This window comes from Numida meleagris, chromosome 22 (genome assembly GCF_002078875.1).
Source record: "Numida meleagris isolate 19003 breed g44 Domestic line chromosome 22, NumMel1.0, whole genome shotgun sequence".
Taxonomy (NCBI): Eukaryota; Metazoa; Chordata; class Aves; order Galliformes; family Numididae; genus Numida; species Numida meleagris.
The window spans coordinates 3329472-3341239 of record NC_034430.1 but is presented as its reverse complement, the minus strand read 5'-3'; the positions used below and the strand labels follow the sequence as shown (position 1 = coordinate 3341239).

Here is an 11768-nt window from a genome sequence, read left to right as displayed (position 1 = left end):
CCGGAGGGCTGCGGGACTCCCTTTGTCTGCCGCCCCGGTGGCGGGGAGGAGCGGGGGCTCCGGGCGGCTGCGGTCACCCTTCGCTGCGGGGATTCGTGGCGGCAGCGACAGGGCGGTCGCCTCCGGGATGGCCACGTGCCTCGGGGCTGCGCTCTGTAACCTCACGGTCCTTCGTCCCCAACTTCAGTGCCACAGCCCCTCGGGGACATCGGTCTCCTCGGGGCGGCGGTTGTCAGCTCCCAGCTCAGGGCTGTTGGCTCTTACCTCAGCCCCTTGGTTGCCCCCGGTCCAGCCACGGACCCCTGTCAACTCAGGGTCACCATAGTGACCACCCTCGGGATCACCCTCTGTCCCTTCAGGGACAGCCACCCCGAGGCAGCCCTGCAGGACCTGGCAGTGGTTCTGGGCTCAGCCAGCATCAGGCCACCTCTGCGGGGAGGTGACAGCGGCAGAAAAGCCATCCTGCTCTTTGGGAGACGTGAGGCGTGTAATGGCTGCATGGCGAACCCTCCCTTCCCCAGATAACACCGTGAGATAAGTGGTTTGCTGCTCACCAACGTGCTTCAAATGTTTTTTTGCACACTCTGTACAACCACCGGCGTGCGATTCCCGCGGCCTTGCCGTGCTGCAGTCGCTTCAGCTGACACCAGCAGCCACCACGCGCAGGAGGCAGATGGCCGGAGAAAAGCACAAATCTGCTGCAACGCAACCCAGCACAGCAGTCTTTGTACCCAAAATACCAAAGGAAGGAGTTTTCTGAGGGACCCACCCTTCTCGTGCGCAGTCTTAAGGATTTTGCACCAAAAAATAATAATAAAAAAAAATACCCTACCTTCAGGAAGGTTAATATTGTGACAGAAATGTAAAAAGCTTTCAAAACAGAGATTATTTTAAACACTTGTCCTGTTTTTTTTTTTTTTTTTTTTTGCTGATCTGACGTCTATTTCCATGGAAACCACATCCAGCCGCCTGGCTGCTGGAACTGGGAGAGGTTTCTGCTGGAGTGGATGGAAGAGCCATTTTCCAGCAGCACGGTTCGGCCTTTTGTAGGTTGGTAGGGATCCCAGGACCCAAATGGTTTGTCTGCCTGGCCATTCAGGATCATGCCTGGTACACTCACAGGGTTCCTGGCTCAATAGCAGCAGTATATCCATTGGTGTCACAAGCACCGCGCTTCTTTTTCGACTGAACATCTTGAATGCTTGGATTAAACTGCACTAAATGCTGCTGGAAGACAAAGAAGCCAAGTAATCATGACATCAGCTGGTGTTTTGCTTTATCATTCGCTATGATCCACATAGACCAGCATTGGATGCTTTAATATTAATGCTTTTTAGTGAAATCGGTGAGCTTATCCTGGGATGATCTCAGGAATTCCCAAAGGAAGTAAAGCTTCCTGGGCGTGGGGCTTCTGGTTTGGAACCTTACAGCCATCAGTCGCTGCTCCTCCCTGGAGAGATGATGATGAACTATCACTTTGCAGCTTTTGAAGAAGGGCTGCAGGCTGAGATACAACCACAAGTCAGGCAGGGGCTGTTTCCTGAGCTTTCCGTCTTATTTCCTGGGCTTCTCACAGGGACAAAAAAAAAACGAAAGAGAAAGAAAAAAAAAGACCTGAATGTAACTTACCTTCCTTTGCAGATCAGCTTTGCAGCCAAAACCGTTTATTTCACATTAGAACTCTCATAGGTAAGAGGCAACACACCGGGTGTCAGAATTGGGATCTGCTCTCAGCTCTTACATTTTGCAGCCGGTGTCAGTTATGCAGAGGCTTTAGCAACCTCTTTGTGACACCTGCCACCACCAGCTCCAATTTAAGCCCAAACCTCCAAGCACTGCTGCAATACAAAGAGGAGCAACAGCTCTTAGCAGCTGGAGGAGCACGGAGGCGATCTCATTTTTGGCCTCATTGCATGAGTGCTTTTATTTTTGGAACCCACTTGTTTATGTGGAATTTATTTTTGTCAGATCTCAATGAGAACGAAGGATGGGAAAAGCTTTCATTTAATTTGATTCGTGTTTATCAACACTTTTACTGCGATTCTAAACAGATTCTTCTTCCGTCGAGCCTGGCGCTGTGTGGCTGCAGCCCTGTTTGTCTCCCGGGCTCCTCATCACCAACAAGAGCTGTTTGTTAGAATTTCAGTTTAAAAAAAAACAAATGCAAAAAAAAAAAAAAAAAGAGAGAGAGAGAGCGAAATTTCCTGCTTAACCCCAAAACTGAGCTCAGGAAGAAACAGGCTGCTTCAAGCTCAGCTCTAACCAGATCGGCTGATGGCAGGTGGACGCAGCAAAACCTGCAGAAGATATTCCCTGAGAAGTCAGGGACTTTAGGAACCGAGGACGTGAGCCATTGCCAGGGGCAGTGAGAAGCACACCTGCAGAAAGCTGCTGCCCTCCGCACACACTTGTTCCCAGCACAGAGCACGGGGCCCTCAGCTTCCTTCCATCACCACACCCTGCTCTCGGAGCAACAGAGAAGTCAAGGAGAGCTCCTTGTACGTGTGAATTTGGGACGTGACGTGATTAGATGTAGCACGAAGATTAAAGAGAGCCCCCTCTGATGTGATTATCAAAATACTCCACAAAGAGACTGACATAATTAGGTGACAACTCAGCCCACGGCAGCTCTTTTAACTTGCAAAAATATTTAATCTCCAACGAGGAAACGTGCTTTGTGAGCACTGAAGTGCCACACTTCGGCACACGTGGTGGATAGGCTGACATCTGTTAGTCGGAGAAGTTTTTAAAGCATCTTTGTAAGTAATATTAGCAGCAAGTACGTTCTGAGACCGGTAACAGTCGCTGCATGAGTAAAGCACATCCTAAAGCCAGAAATCCAATGCTCTGCTTGATCCGAGTCAATCAGAACCTGCCAGAGGAGACAGCAATAAAAGAAACTCATGCTCAGGGGTAAAGAGAAGAGCTGTGAGGGTTCTCCTTTCCCTGTTTCCCTGCCTTTGCACTAACCTCCAGCAAAACCCCTCACACTTGCCCACGTTTCTAGAAACTGTTTGACTTTTTCCCAATCAGACAAGGTGCCTGCATTCTGTTGCAGGTTTGCTTTTTGGGAAATTGACTGGAACTTGCTTCATTCGATTCCCTCCCCCATCCCACTGGGAAGGGCAGCAGTGAGCGATGGCTGCGTGGGGCCGGGCTGCCTGCCCACTAAAGCACAACACCAGAGTTCCTCGAGTTTTTGGCAACCAGGTGAGGTGGCTGGGGGGAGGCCAGAGAGTGGGAAAGGGCTCGGCACAAGCCTGGCTGTTATTAGAGAGCACAGACTTCACAACGGGTAACGTTTCAGAGCTGGTGGATTTCTCCATGACACCAGCAGTGCTGGGAACTGCCTGAATAGAAGGGGTGTGTGTATGGTGAAAGCTGTCCTGGAGGTCTCCTTGCCCTGCTCTGCTCTCCTTGCTCTCAGCATCCTCCACGCTTTCCCCCTTCTGCTCCCAGCACATGTATCTGCATTTCCCATATGGAGCACCGAGCACTTTGCTATTCGAGGACGCCTGTGCACATCCCAGTGCTGAGGGTTTGAGAAGAGCTGCAGCCCCCAGCCATGGAGAGGGGCTGCAGAGAAGCCCTAAGGGAGGATTTATGCTAGTTTTTGTGTGTGTGAGCCAATGTGAGATGCACTAATTAGATTTCAGAAGTGGCAGACAGCCATTGCAGGTGGGATAGAGCAAAGGAGACAGCATGTTTTTGACAACCACCTGGAAGAGCAGTGCATAGGGAAGCCATATGCAGTAGAGATTGAAGATTCCAGTAAAGACATTTGCTTTAGCTCTTTGCAAATGAAGTGAGGGAAAGAAAAGCTGGGGATAGCACTAATTATTCCCTGGTTCCTAATTAGTTCCTTGAATTTAAAATATGGTTTCAGCTCTAGCAGCATCTCAGCAAGCCCATTGTGCTATTAATACTTCCCTGGCAAGATATGGTTAAAAATACTCCCACCCTTTCACGACAGAATGTAGCTTGGAAGTGTCACGATGGGAGGAGTTCAGGGATGGAAATGCTCTTAAAGGAGCATGACTTCCCCTGTGCCAAACAGACGAGGTGAGTGAGCTGGTAGCAACCCCCAGAGCGAGCCTGCTCTCACTAAGAACAAATTCTGAAATAATACCCAATGCAGAGCTCTCGAGCTGCTTGCTATCAAAGCAGATTCACTGACAAACCAATGCGGAGCCAAGCGGTGACCAATGTGACTTTATTTCTTGCAGAGATCTGCTGCCTGGGAAAATTCTACAGCGCCTTCCTTCGGATGGGCACTGCGAGGTGAAATCGGGGTGCGAAGGCAGGAAGCATCACCCCATGCAGAACCACAGTGCTGTCTGTGGATGAGACCTGTGTCAGACACCACGGACACAACCCCTTCCTATCTGTTTTGTGAGCCAAATAAATTATATATATATTTATATATACACATATATTTTAAAGCATCTTTCCACTGCAGTCCAGCCATGAGCTGCTTTCAGCCTCAAGATCCCTTCAGGACAATCAGTAATTCCTCTCCTGCCTCCATTGACAATTCTGCTTCAAAACGGGTTAATTCCCACTCCATCCCGCTGGCTCTGTGGGCTGCCTGGAATCACTCAGCGATACCGGCATGGAAACAATACCTGCACTTAACATTTGCTCCGTGCTGTCTGATCCCTTTTTTCTCCACTAATTTGAGCTCCTAATCAATCGATACATATATTAAAAGAAAAAAAGACTGAGCACGTCCACTACAGCTGTGAGAACAGGCAAACAAAGGCAGCCTTGCTGGGGGAAAACATGTCGCTGTCTTTTATGCAATAAACCAAACTGCTGCTGTACTCTAAAATCAATACCCAGAGAGACATGCCTACGTTGTGACTGCTAACCTAAGTGCTTCATTTAATTAAAAATAAAAAAGACAGAAACCCAACCCAGGCCTTGGGTGCTGGACATCGTTAGAGAGCCGCTATTGATTTGAGGAGACAAAAGCAACCTGAGGATGGTGCCCCTGCATCACCCAAGATGGGGCTGATGCGGCACCTGGGGTTCCCATCCCTTCAGGGGCTGAGCTCAGCCTGTGCTTCCTAAACTCAGGGGGAATGACCCAAAATGATCCCTCTAACGCAGCCCTCTTCCTCCTCCAGTGCCTCGGTTTCCCTTCATCCTTCCTGTCCTTTTAATTCAGGAATCATCTCTCGTCCCGTTTGGGGTCAGTAGAGCATCAATGCCTGCAATGGGGCTTCAGACCAAAAACTGACAAAAAAAACCAAACCATTTTTCCCTCAGAACACTCCAGATGCAGTTGGCTAAGAGCAGAGCAGCCTGCTTTGCCCACGGCTTTGCTTTTCAATGGAGCCCAGCGTGCATGGGCAGCAGCAGCGCAGCAGGAGCAGCACATGCCCTGGTCCTGTCCTGCAACCCAGCACCAGGGCAGCGGTGCCTCTGGGAGATGCTGAGTCCCTTGGGGCTGTGAGCAGCCAGGGCTGTCAGCTCCAGGTGCCCTGGAAGCAATGACAACAACTTGCTTCTGCGACGGGGAAGTTGATTTTTCCTTTGAACTTCACCCGGAGTAAAGTTCTGATTTGCCAATGGAAAAAAAACAGAGCAACGTGAACAGCCGCATATACTCACCGATCAAAGGGATGTGAGTCCTGCTCCAGAGGTGCTGGCTGGAAGCGGGGTGGGTGCTGTGCATCCAGGCCTTGCTACTCCCTTAAAAAAACAAAAGAAAAAGGGATGGGGAAAAAAAAAAAACAACCAAAAAACCACACTCCACTCGATGTTGCGGTAATTAAAAGGAGGCTTTAACACAAGTCTCAATTTGCATTAATTAAATCAAGCAGCAAGCTTCGATGGAGCAAAGCCGGCTCTCGAGCAGCAGCACTCTGCTGGGCTGGGCTGTGTGGATGGATGGGGAGGAACACATGGAGAGCGCCGAGCCCGGTGCGTGATCCTGCTGTCCAGCCTCAGCCCCAGCCCAGGGAATGGAGCTCGTGCTTAGCTGAGGCGTGGGGAAGAGGAATGCGCCCATTCAGACCCTGGCCACGCTGCAAGCGCAGCTGTGAGAGGAATACAAATGGGCAGCTGGTGGGTTTTTCTTTATTTATTCATTTTAAAGCCACCGGTTTGAATACAGAAGCAGAGCAGGCACGGTGCAGCACTCAGCTGGAAGCGAGTCTCGCCAGTGAGGGGTTTGTCTCCCATGCCCTTGAGCAGCAAAGCCCCCCAGTGTGACCCTACAGATACAAACCCCTGTGCTGTAAGGACAGGGTGACCAAGAGCTGATAGCAGACAGGTGCTGGAGCAGCTCCCAGATCATGGTAACCCTTAACTGCTGCTTCCTGCCAAAAAAAAAAAAAAAACCTTCCAGCTGGGTCCAGCAACACAGCGCATCAACCCAGGAGCCGGGCGAGCACCGCTGCTGTGTGCTACACCTGGGGATTTGTGGTGCAGCTTCTGTGCACACTGCCCCTGGCCTCCAGGCTGGGGCATGGCACGGAGACAGGGATGGAGGATGCGTGGGGGGAATCTGGGCTGGGTTTGGAAGCAGAAGCAGCAAGCCTAGGGCTGGATCTGGAGGTGGAAATGAGCAGCTTTCCACACACTGAAGGGTTAACACGTTGCAGTTGCCCTCCAACCATAGCCATACCCCCCCATCCCTGAGCCTTTACATAAAGCTCGTGCAGAATTTATAGCCTCCCTCAGCCACGCGGAGCTGGGGCCACTCCCTGCAATGTCAGAGCACATCACGGCAGCACTAATTCTGGGAGGAAGATGGGACTTGATTTCCGCACCAGTCACTGTCTCTCACTGTTAGGCAGGATGCAGTGGTGCATTCCCCCATGGGCTCTGCAGGCAGTGACCTCGAGTGCCCCCTCCCCACCTTCAGTACCTCGATCCCAGCGCTGCATCATGCTCCAGCACGCTCCCAGCACCAGAGAGGGCATAAATAAGTTCACGAATACATATCTGGAATCCTCAAAAGAATTGAGGTCTTGCAGCTTTGTCCACACCAGTCCTTGCTTTGCATGGAGATGAGTCCTCTGCTGCTGCACCTTCCTCCCCCGCCCTCCCCTTAGCTCCTTGATTAAAAGGAGGCAAGGAGGAAAGGATTTGGCCATCACGGTGACACAGATGGAGCACAGAGGAAGGATGCTGCTCCCCATTCCCCTTCCTTTCCCCAAGGACCTGGGTTTGCTGTCACTGGATGAGGAATAGCTCCCACCACCCCAGTGCAGGGCACCCAAGGGATCCCAGCTGTGTACGGTGCCATGATTCATGCCTGTGGCTTCTCCTTGCGGCGCAGGAGCCGTGGCGCTGGGCTGACACTGCCCTTACCATGTGTGCCCCCAGCAGGAGCAGCAGGGACAAAGGAGGAGCAGATGGCCACCACTTGGCAATGCAGCAGCTGCTGAGCAGTGCGTCCTGCAGTGCCTGCTGCATCCCGGCCCCAGTGCCCACAGGAGCCTGGGGACATCTGTGGGGCCACCACCGGTGCAGCTCCATGGGCTCCAGAAGTGCCAGGCTGCCTGGGGACAGCTGAGGGCAGCAGCCAGCTTACACAGCACCCCTCACCCCAGCATCTCTGCTATTACATAGGAATGAGCCATAGGTGCTCCTGGACTGCCCTGTTCCCAACACGGGCCTGTGCCCACAGCCTGCTCACAGCCTTGCCCTAAGATGCTCCCGTCCAGCTACCAGCCACTTCCTTTTACTCCCACACACACACACACACAAATTTTGCACTTGCAGTCAGTGCTCAGGTCAGCACCATGATCAGATTTCACCACCTCCATGATTGGAACCCTCGTCACATCTTTCCTCATGCTGGGTCATCGCTTGATCCCCCCCAGCCTGCACTGAACCCACTGCTGCTGGGCACGCAGGGCCCAGCGCCCCCCATGCATGCAAGCAGGGCATTGTCACCAAGGTGAGTGCAAGTCCTTGTCCCCAGGGGTTTTATTCCCTGAGCTTTGCAGTCTCCAGCAGCCACTGCAGGCGACTCTCAGGCAGGGAGGGCTTCCTGGAAGCATGGTGGGCACCGTGGCTGCATCCTGCAAGCACAGTCCCCAGGCCATGCTCTCCTAGGGGTACTCCCACCCTCTGGAGGCAGACCCCGAACATTTTGGACAAGGAGCAGCTGAATTCCCAGCAGTTGGCGCGCACCAGCAAGCTACAGGTTGGAGTGGCAGAAAGGTGCTTCTGGAATGACAGAGTCCCCGATGCCTTCAAGGAGGCGGTCCCATCGAGCAAACTCCTCTCTCACATCTGCATGGGGCAGAGAGGGTTTCAGAGATACTACAACGATAATCACCCTGGTTCCAGGTATAAGAGGAGCAGCCACTGCACATCTCAGATTTGCAGGAGCAGGAAAGAGACCAACCCAGCAACTTTCCCAAGGACTTCCCAACCAACAGTTCCCAATGTCCCCTGGGCACTGCCACCTGCACCCAGAGGATGGCAGCCAGGTGGCTCACGGCCATAATGGTTTGGGGATTGTCAAACCAACCACATGCCTTCCCAAGCCCCATCCAACTCCACCCGTGCCATACCAAGGTGCCTCTGCAGGAAGGCCAGAGCTGCCTGGCTGGTGATGTCCAGGCACTTGTAGGGGTCGAGGGTGCCCCTCGCGTTGAAGACGCGGTTGATGAGCTTCCCGGTGAGGAAGGCGAAGTCAGTTTGGCTCTGGTGCACAGATCCCCTGGGGAAGGGAATGGAGCACAGGTGAGGGCCTCCCACTCCTGGCCAGGCACCCACCCTAGCCCTGGACTCACAGGATGGTTATGATCTTCGTCTGGCTGTTCCTGGAGCTCAGCCTCTTCATTTTGGCCACACTTTCTGGGGTCTGGAACTTCTCAGTGTTGATGAAGAGCACAGGCTTGGGCACCTCAGGGTAGAGCACGTTCTCCAGGGGGAACATCCATGCATCCAGGGCCACCGCGCACCTGGTGGGATGCGCACACGCGTCCATAGCCGCTCTGTGACCTTCCCAGCCCTGGGCAGCATCCCAGAGCCACCCACCTGAACCCAGGCTCCTTCACCAAGGCCAGCACGGCTGTCACCCCACCAAATGAATGGCCCATGATGGCCGCTTTGGTCAAGTCAATGCTGTCCTGCAAGAAAGACAAGCACCGCAGTGAAGGCTTCTTCCTTTTTTCACACAACATGACCTGACCCTTCCAGCCAGGAGCACCCAGGCCAGCCCTGCAGCCCCAGGTACCTTCAGCACAGAGAGGTCGAAGCCCTGAGGAAGGACATTGGGGATGGATTTACCACGCCTGACGTCCCGGAAGAGCTGAAGCGCTCGCGCACACTCATTTGCTCTGTGATGAACCTGCAGTGCAAGCTGCCCCATCAGCCGAGCAAACCAACCCTGTGGGGGTCTGCACAGATGCTGCTTTCCCCCCATGTCTCCCCACAAGAGCTCCCCTCTGAACCCCCAGCGCTGGGGCACAGTGCATTTCCCTGAATTACCGCAAGCATAAAAGCGAGCAAGAGGCTGCACCGCAGCGGCTCCCACAGGGATGTGGTACATTTATTGGAACAGTTTCTTTGTTATTATTATTAATTCACTTAATCTGATACCACAGACCACTGGAGATAACCCAGAGCCCCCAGACACTCTCCTGTCTGAGCCACAGCGGTGCTGCCAGGAGATGCTGCACTTCAGATCGAGGCTCTGCCCTCACCTCACATCCCAGTCCTGAGCACACATAAAAATAACAGCCTGGGATTTAGGACTGCCAAAAGCACCTCCAAGCCCTGCGTGTCCTAGAGAGGCTTCCAGCCACAGATCTCAGCTCTGTGCTTCCCTTTTATACGAGGCAGAAATAAACAGCGGGGAACCTGGCTCAGCAGGAAGCCGTCCTGCTGTCAGCAAGCAGCTGCGTGGGGTAATCCCAGAGAGACGGGAATCAGAGAGCACCAGCGGGCCCGCAGACCCCGGGAAATGGAGACAAATGGGGTGGTGGGTTTTTCCTCAGTTTGCAAGGCTCAGCCCCAGCATTGCTGCAGTACGGGTTGGGAAGCGCAGAAGATCCCCTAGGGTGGGGGAGTGTGATATGTTCTGGTTTGCCCACCCTCAAACCCTCAGTACCTGACTGTTCCGAAAATAAAACTCCTTCTGTCCCTGCGGCACCTGCTGGTGGGGGATCCACTGCTCCCGGACGGCCTCTGCCGTACAGAAATAGGTCGTGGCAGCAGAACTGTCCCTGCAGCAGCAAGGAGGGAGGGGGGAACATGGCGAGGCAGCCCTCTGCCCGGCCCCCATCCTGCCGTGTGTTCAGGGAGGGGGTTCCTCTCGAGGCTGCAGGGACTGGGGTGCCAACCTGTGCTCCAGCACAGCCACCACGAAGCCCCAGGATGCCAGCTGCATGCAGATGGACGAGTACACAGTGCTGTGAAGGGATGAGGTCAGGGCTCTGTCTCGAGCACCGCAGGTGCACGATGGGTCAGTGTGGGACTGCGAGGAGCCTGCAGCACTGGAGTTCCCATCCCAGCCCCCCCTACCGAAAGGCTCCCAAGCCATGGGAGAAGATGACCAGCGGGTACCCGCTGCTGCAGGATTTGAAAGGTGCCTTCCAGCTCACTGGCACTCTGCAGGAGCCTGTGGGGGACAAAAAAAACACCCCAAGAAAAAAACGAGGAGATGGCAACCCAAGGCACCCATAGCACCGACCCCAGCTCCTCTGTGCACCCGGGCCAGGTGCATTGGCCTTAAGCCCACAGAGGCTGCAGGTGCGGGGGGCACGGGAACACCTGCGTGGGGGTGGGGTACGGCCGCCCCTCACCGACGGCGACGCTGAGCAGCGGAGCACACCACCGCCGGCTGCGGCCGCTGAAGTCAGCCAGGCCCGTGCAGTACTCGTAGCGCGGGATCCAGAGCGGCCGTTCGGCCCCGTCCCGGGGCACGCAGGGGTAGAAGAGGCGGAAAAAGAGCCCCTGGAGGAGAGAGGGGACGGGGGACGTGGTGCACCCTGGTCCCTCGCAGCAGCGGCGGCCGCAAGATGTCCTCACGAACTCAGCCCTGGCGATACCCGGCAGCCGCCCCGCCCGGCCCCGTCCCGTACCTGCGGTGTATGGCCCACCATGACGTCCGCGCAGCCCACGCGGTGAGGTCCCTTCTCCGGGGGTATTGCCAGCGACTGCTCCCCCCCCATGGCAGCGCAGCCGAGCCTGGGCAGAGCGACGCGGTCAGCATCCGTCCCCCACCCCTCCTCCTTCCCCCGTCACCAAATCCCCACGCCACGGCCGCTCAGCATCCCTACAAGAAACGAGGCTCCCGCTCCCCTCCGAACCTGACGAACCCCGCAGACACCGCGGGTGACAGCCCGTCCCCGCCGCTGCCCCGGCTCCGCGCTGCCCTGTGCCCGGCCACGTGCTACCCCGAGCGAGCAAAGTCCTGCGGCCGATCAGAGGTTACAGCCGCGGTTTCTCGCCCCGTGTCCCGACTCGTCCCAGGTGCGGACGCGGATGTTAAACGCACCCGGTGCCCAACCCGCCCCACGATCCCGCCGCTGTCGGACAGCTGAGCCCGTCCCACCCCACGGCAGGGGACGTGGAGGACGGGAACGGGCGGCGTGGCCGAGCCGGAGGTGGCACACAGAGGAGTGAGCGAGGGGACGGCGCAGGGCTGACACCGGGACAACCCCGAGCACTCCGGGAGACACGGGGGGACGGGGTCCCGCACCGCACCCGCGGAGAACTACAGCTCCCAGCGTGCCCTTGGCTGAGGACTGCAGCTCCCAGCACGCACCGGGTACCCGGACTACAGCTCCCAGCTC

General features: G+C 55.2%; 1 protein-coding gene across 8 annotated transcripts in view; it reads right to left on the bottom strand.

The window, feature by feature from the left end:
* PAFAH2 (platelet activating factor acetylhydrolase 2) overlaps positions 4199 to 11768 on the bottom strand; it is an 8588-nt gene continuing 1018 nt past the window's right edge. The window contains exons 2-13 of one of the 8 annotated variants that reach the window (XR_002432534.1): positions 11055 to 11160; positions 10776 to 10926; positions 10495 to 10591; positions 10314 to 10382; positions 10082 to 10196; positions 9206 to 9319; positions 9007 to 9098; positions 8760 to 8930; positions 8538 to 8686; positions 6236 to 8253; positions 5617 to 5697; positions 4199 to 5486 (exon numbers count right to left, since the gene is read on the bottom strand). Coding sequence is in view for 1 of the 8 variants with exons in the window: in XM_021375625.1 (XP_021231300.1) it covers positions 8159 to 8253; positions 8538 to 8686; positions 8760 to 8930; positions 9007 to 9098; positions 9206 to 9319; positions 10082 to 10196; positions 10314 to 10382; positions 10495 to 10591; positions 10776 to 10926; positions 11055 to 11144 (1143 nt within the window). In the remaining 7 variants the exon portion in view is untranslated. The other 7 variants (XR_002432536.1, XR_002432535.1, XR_002432538.1 and 4 more) reach the window with 7 other exon arrangements.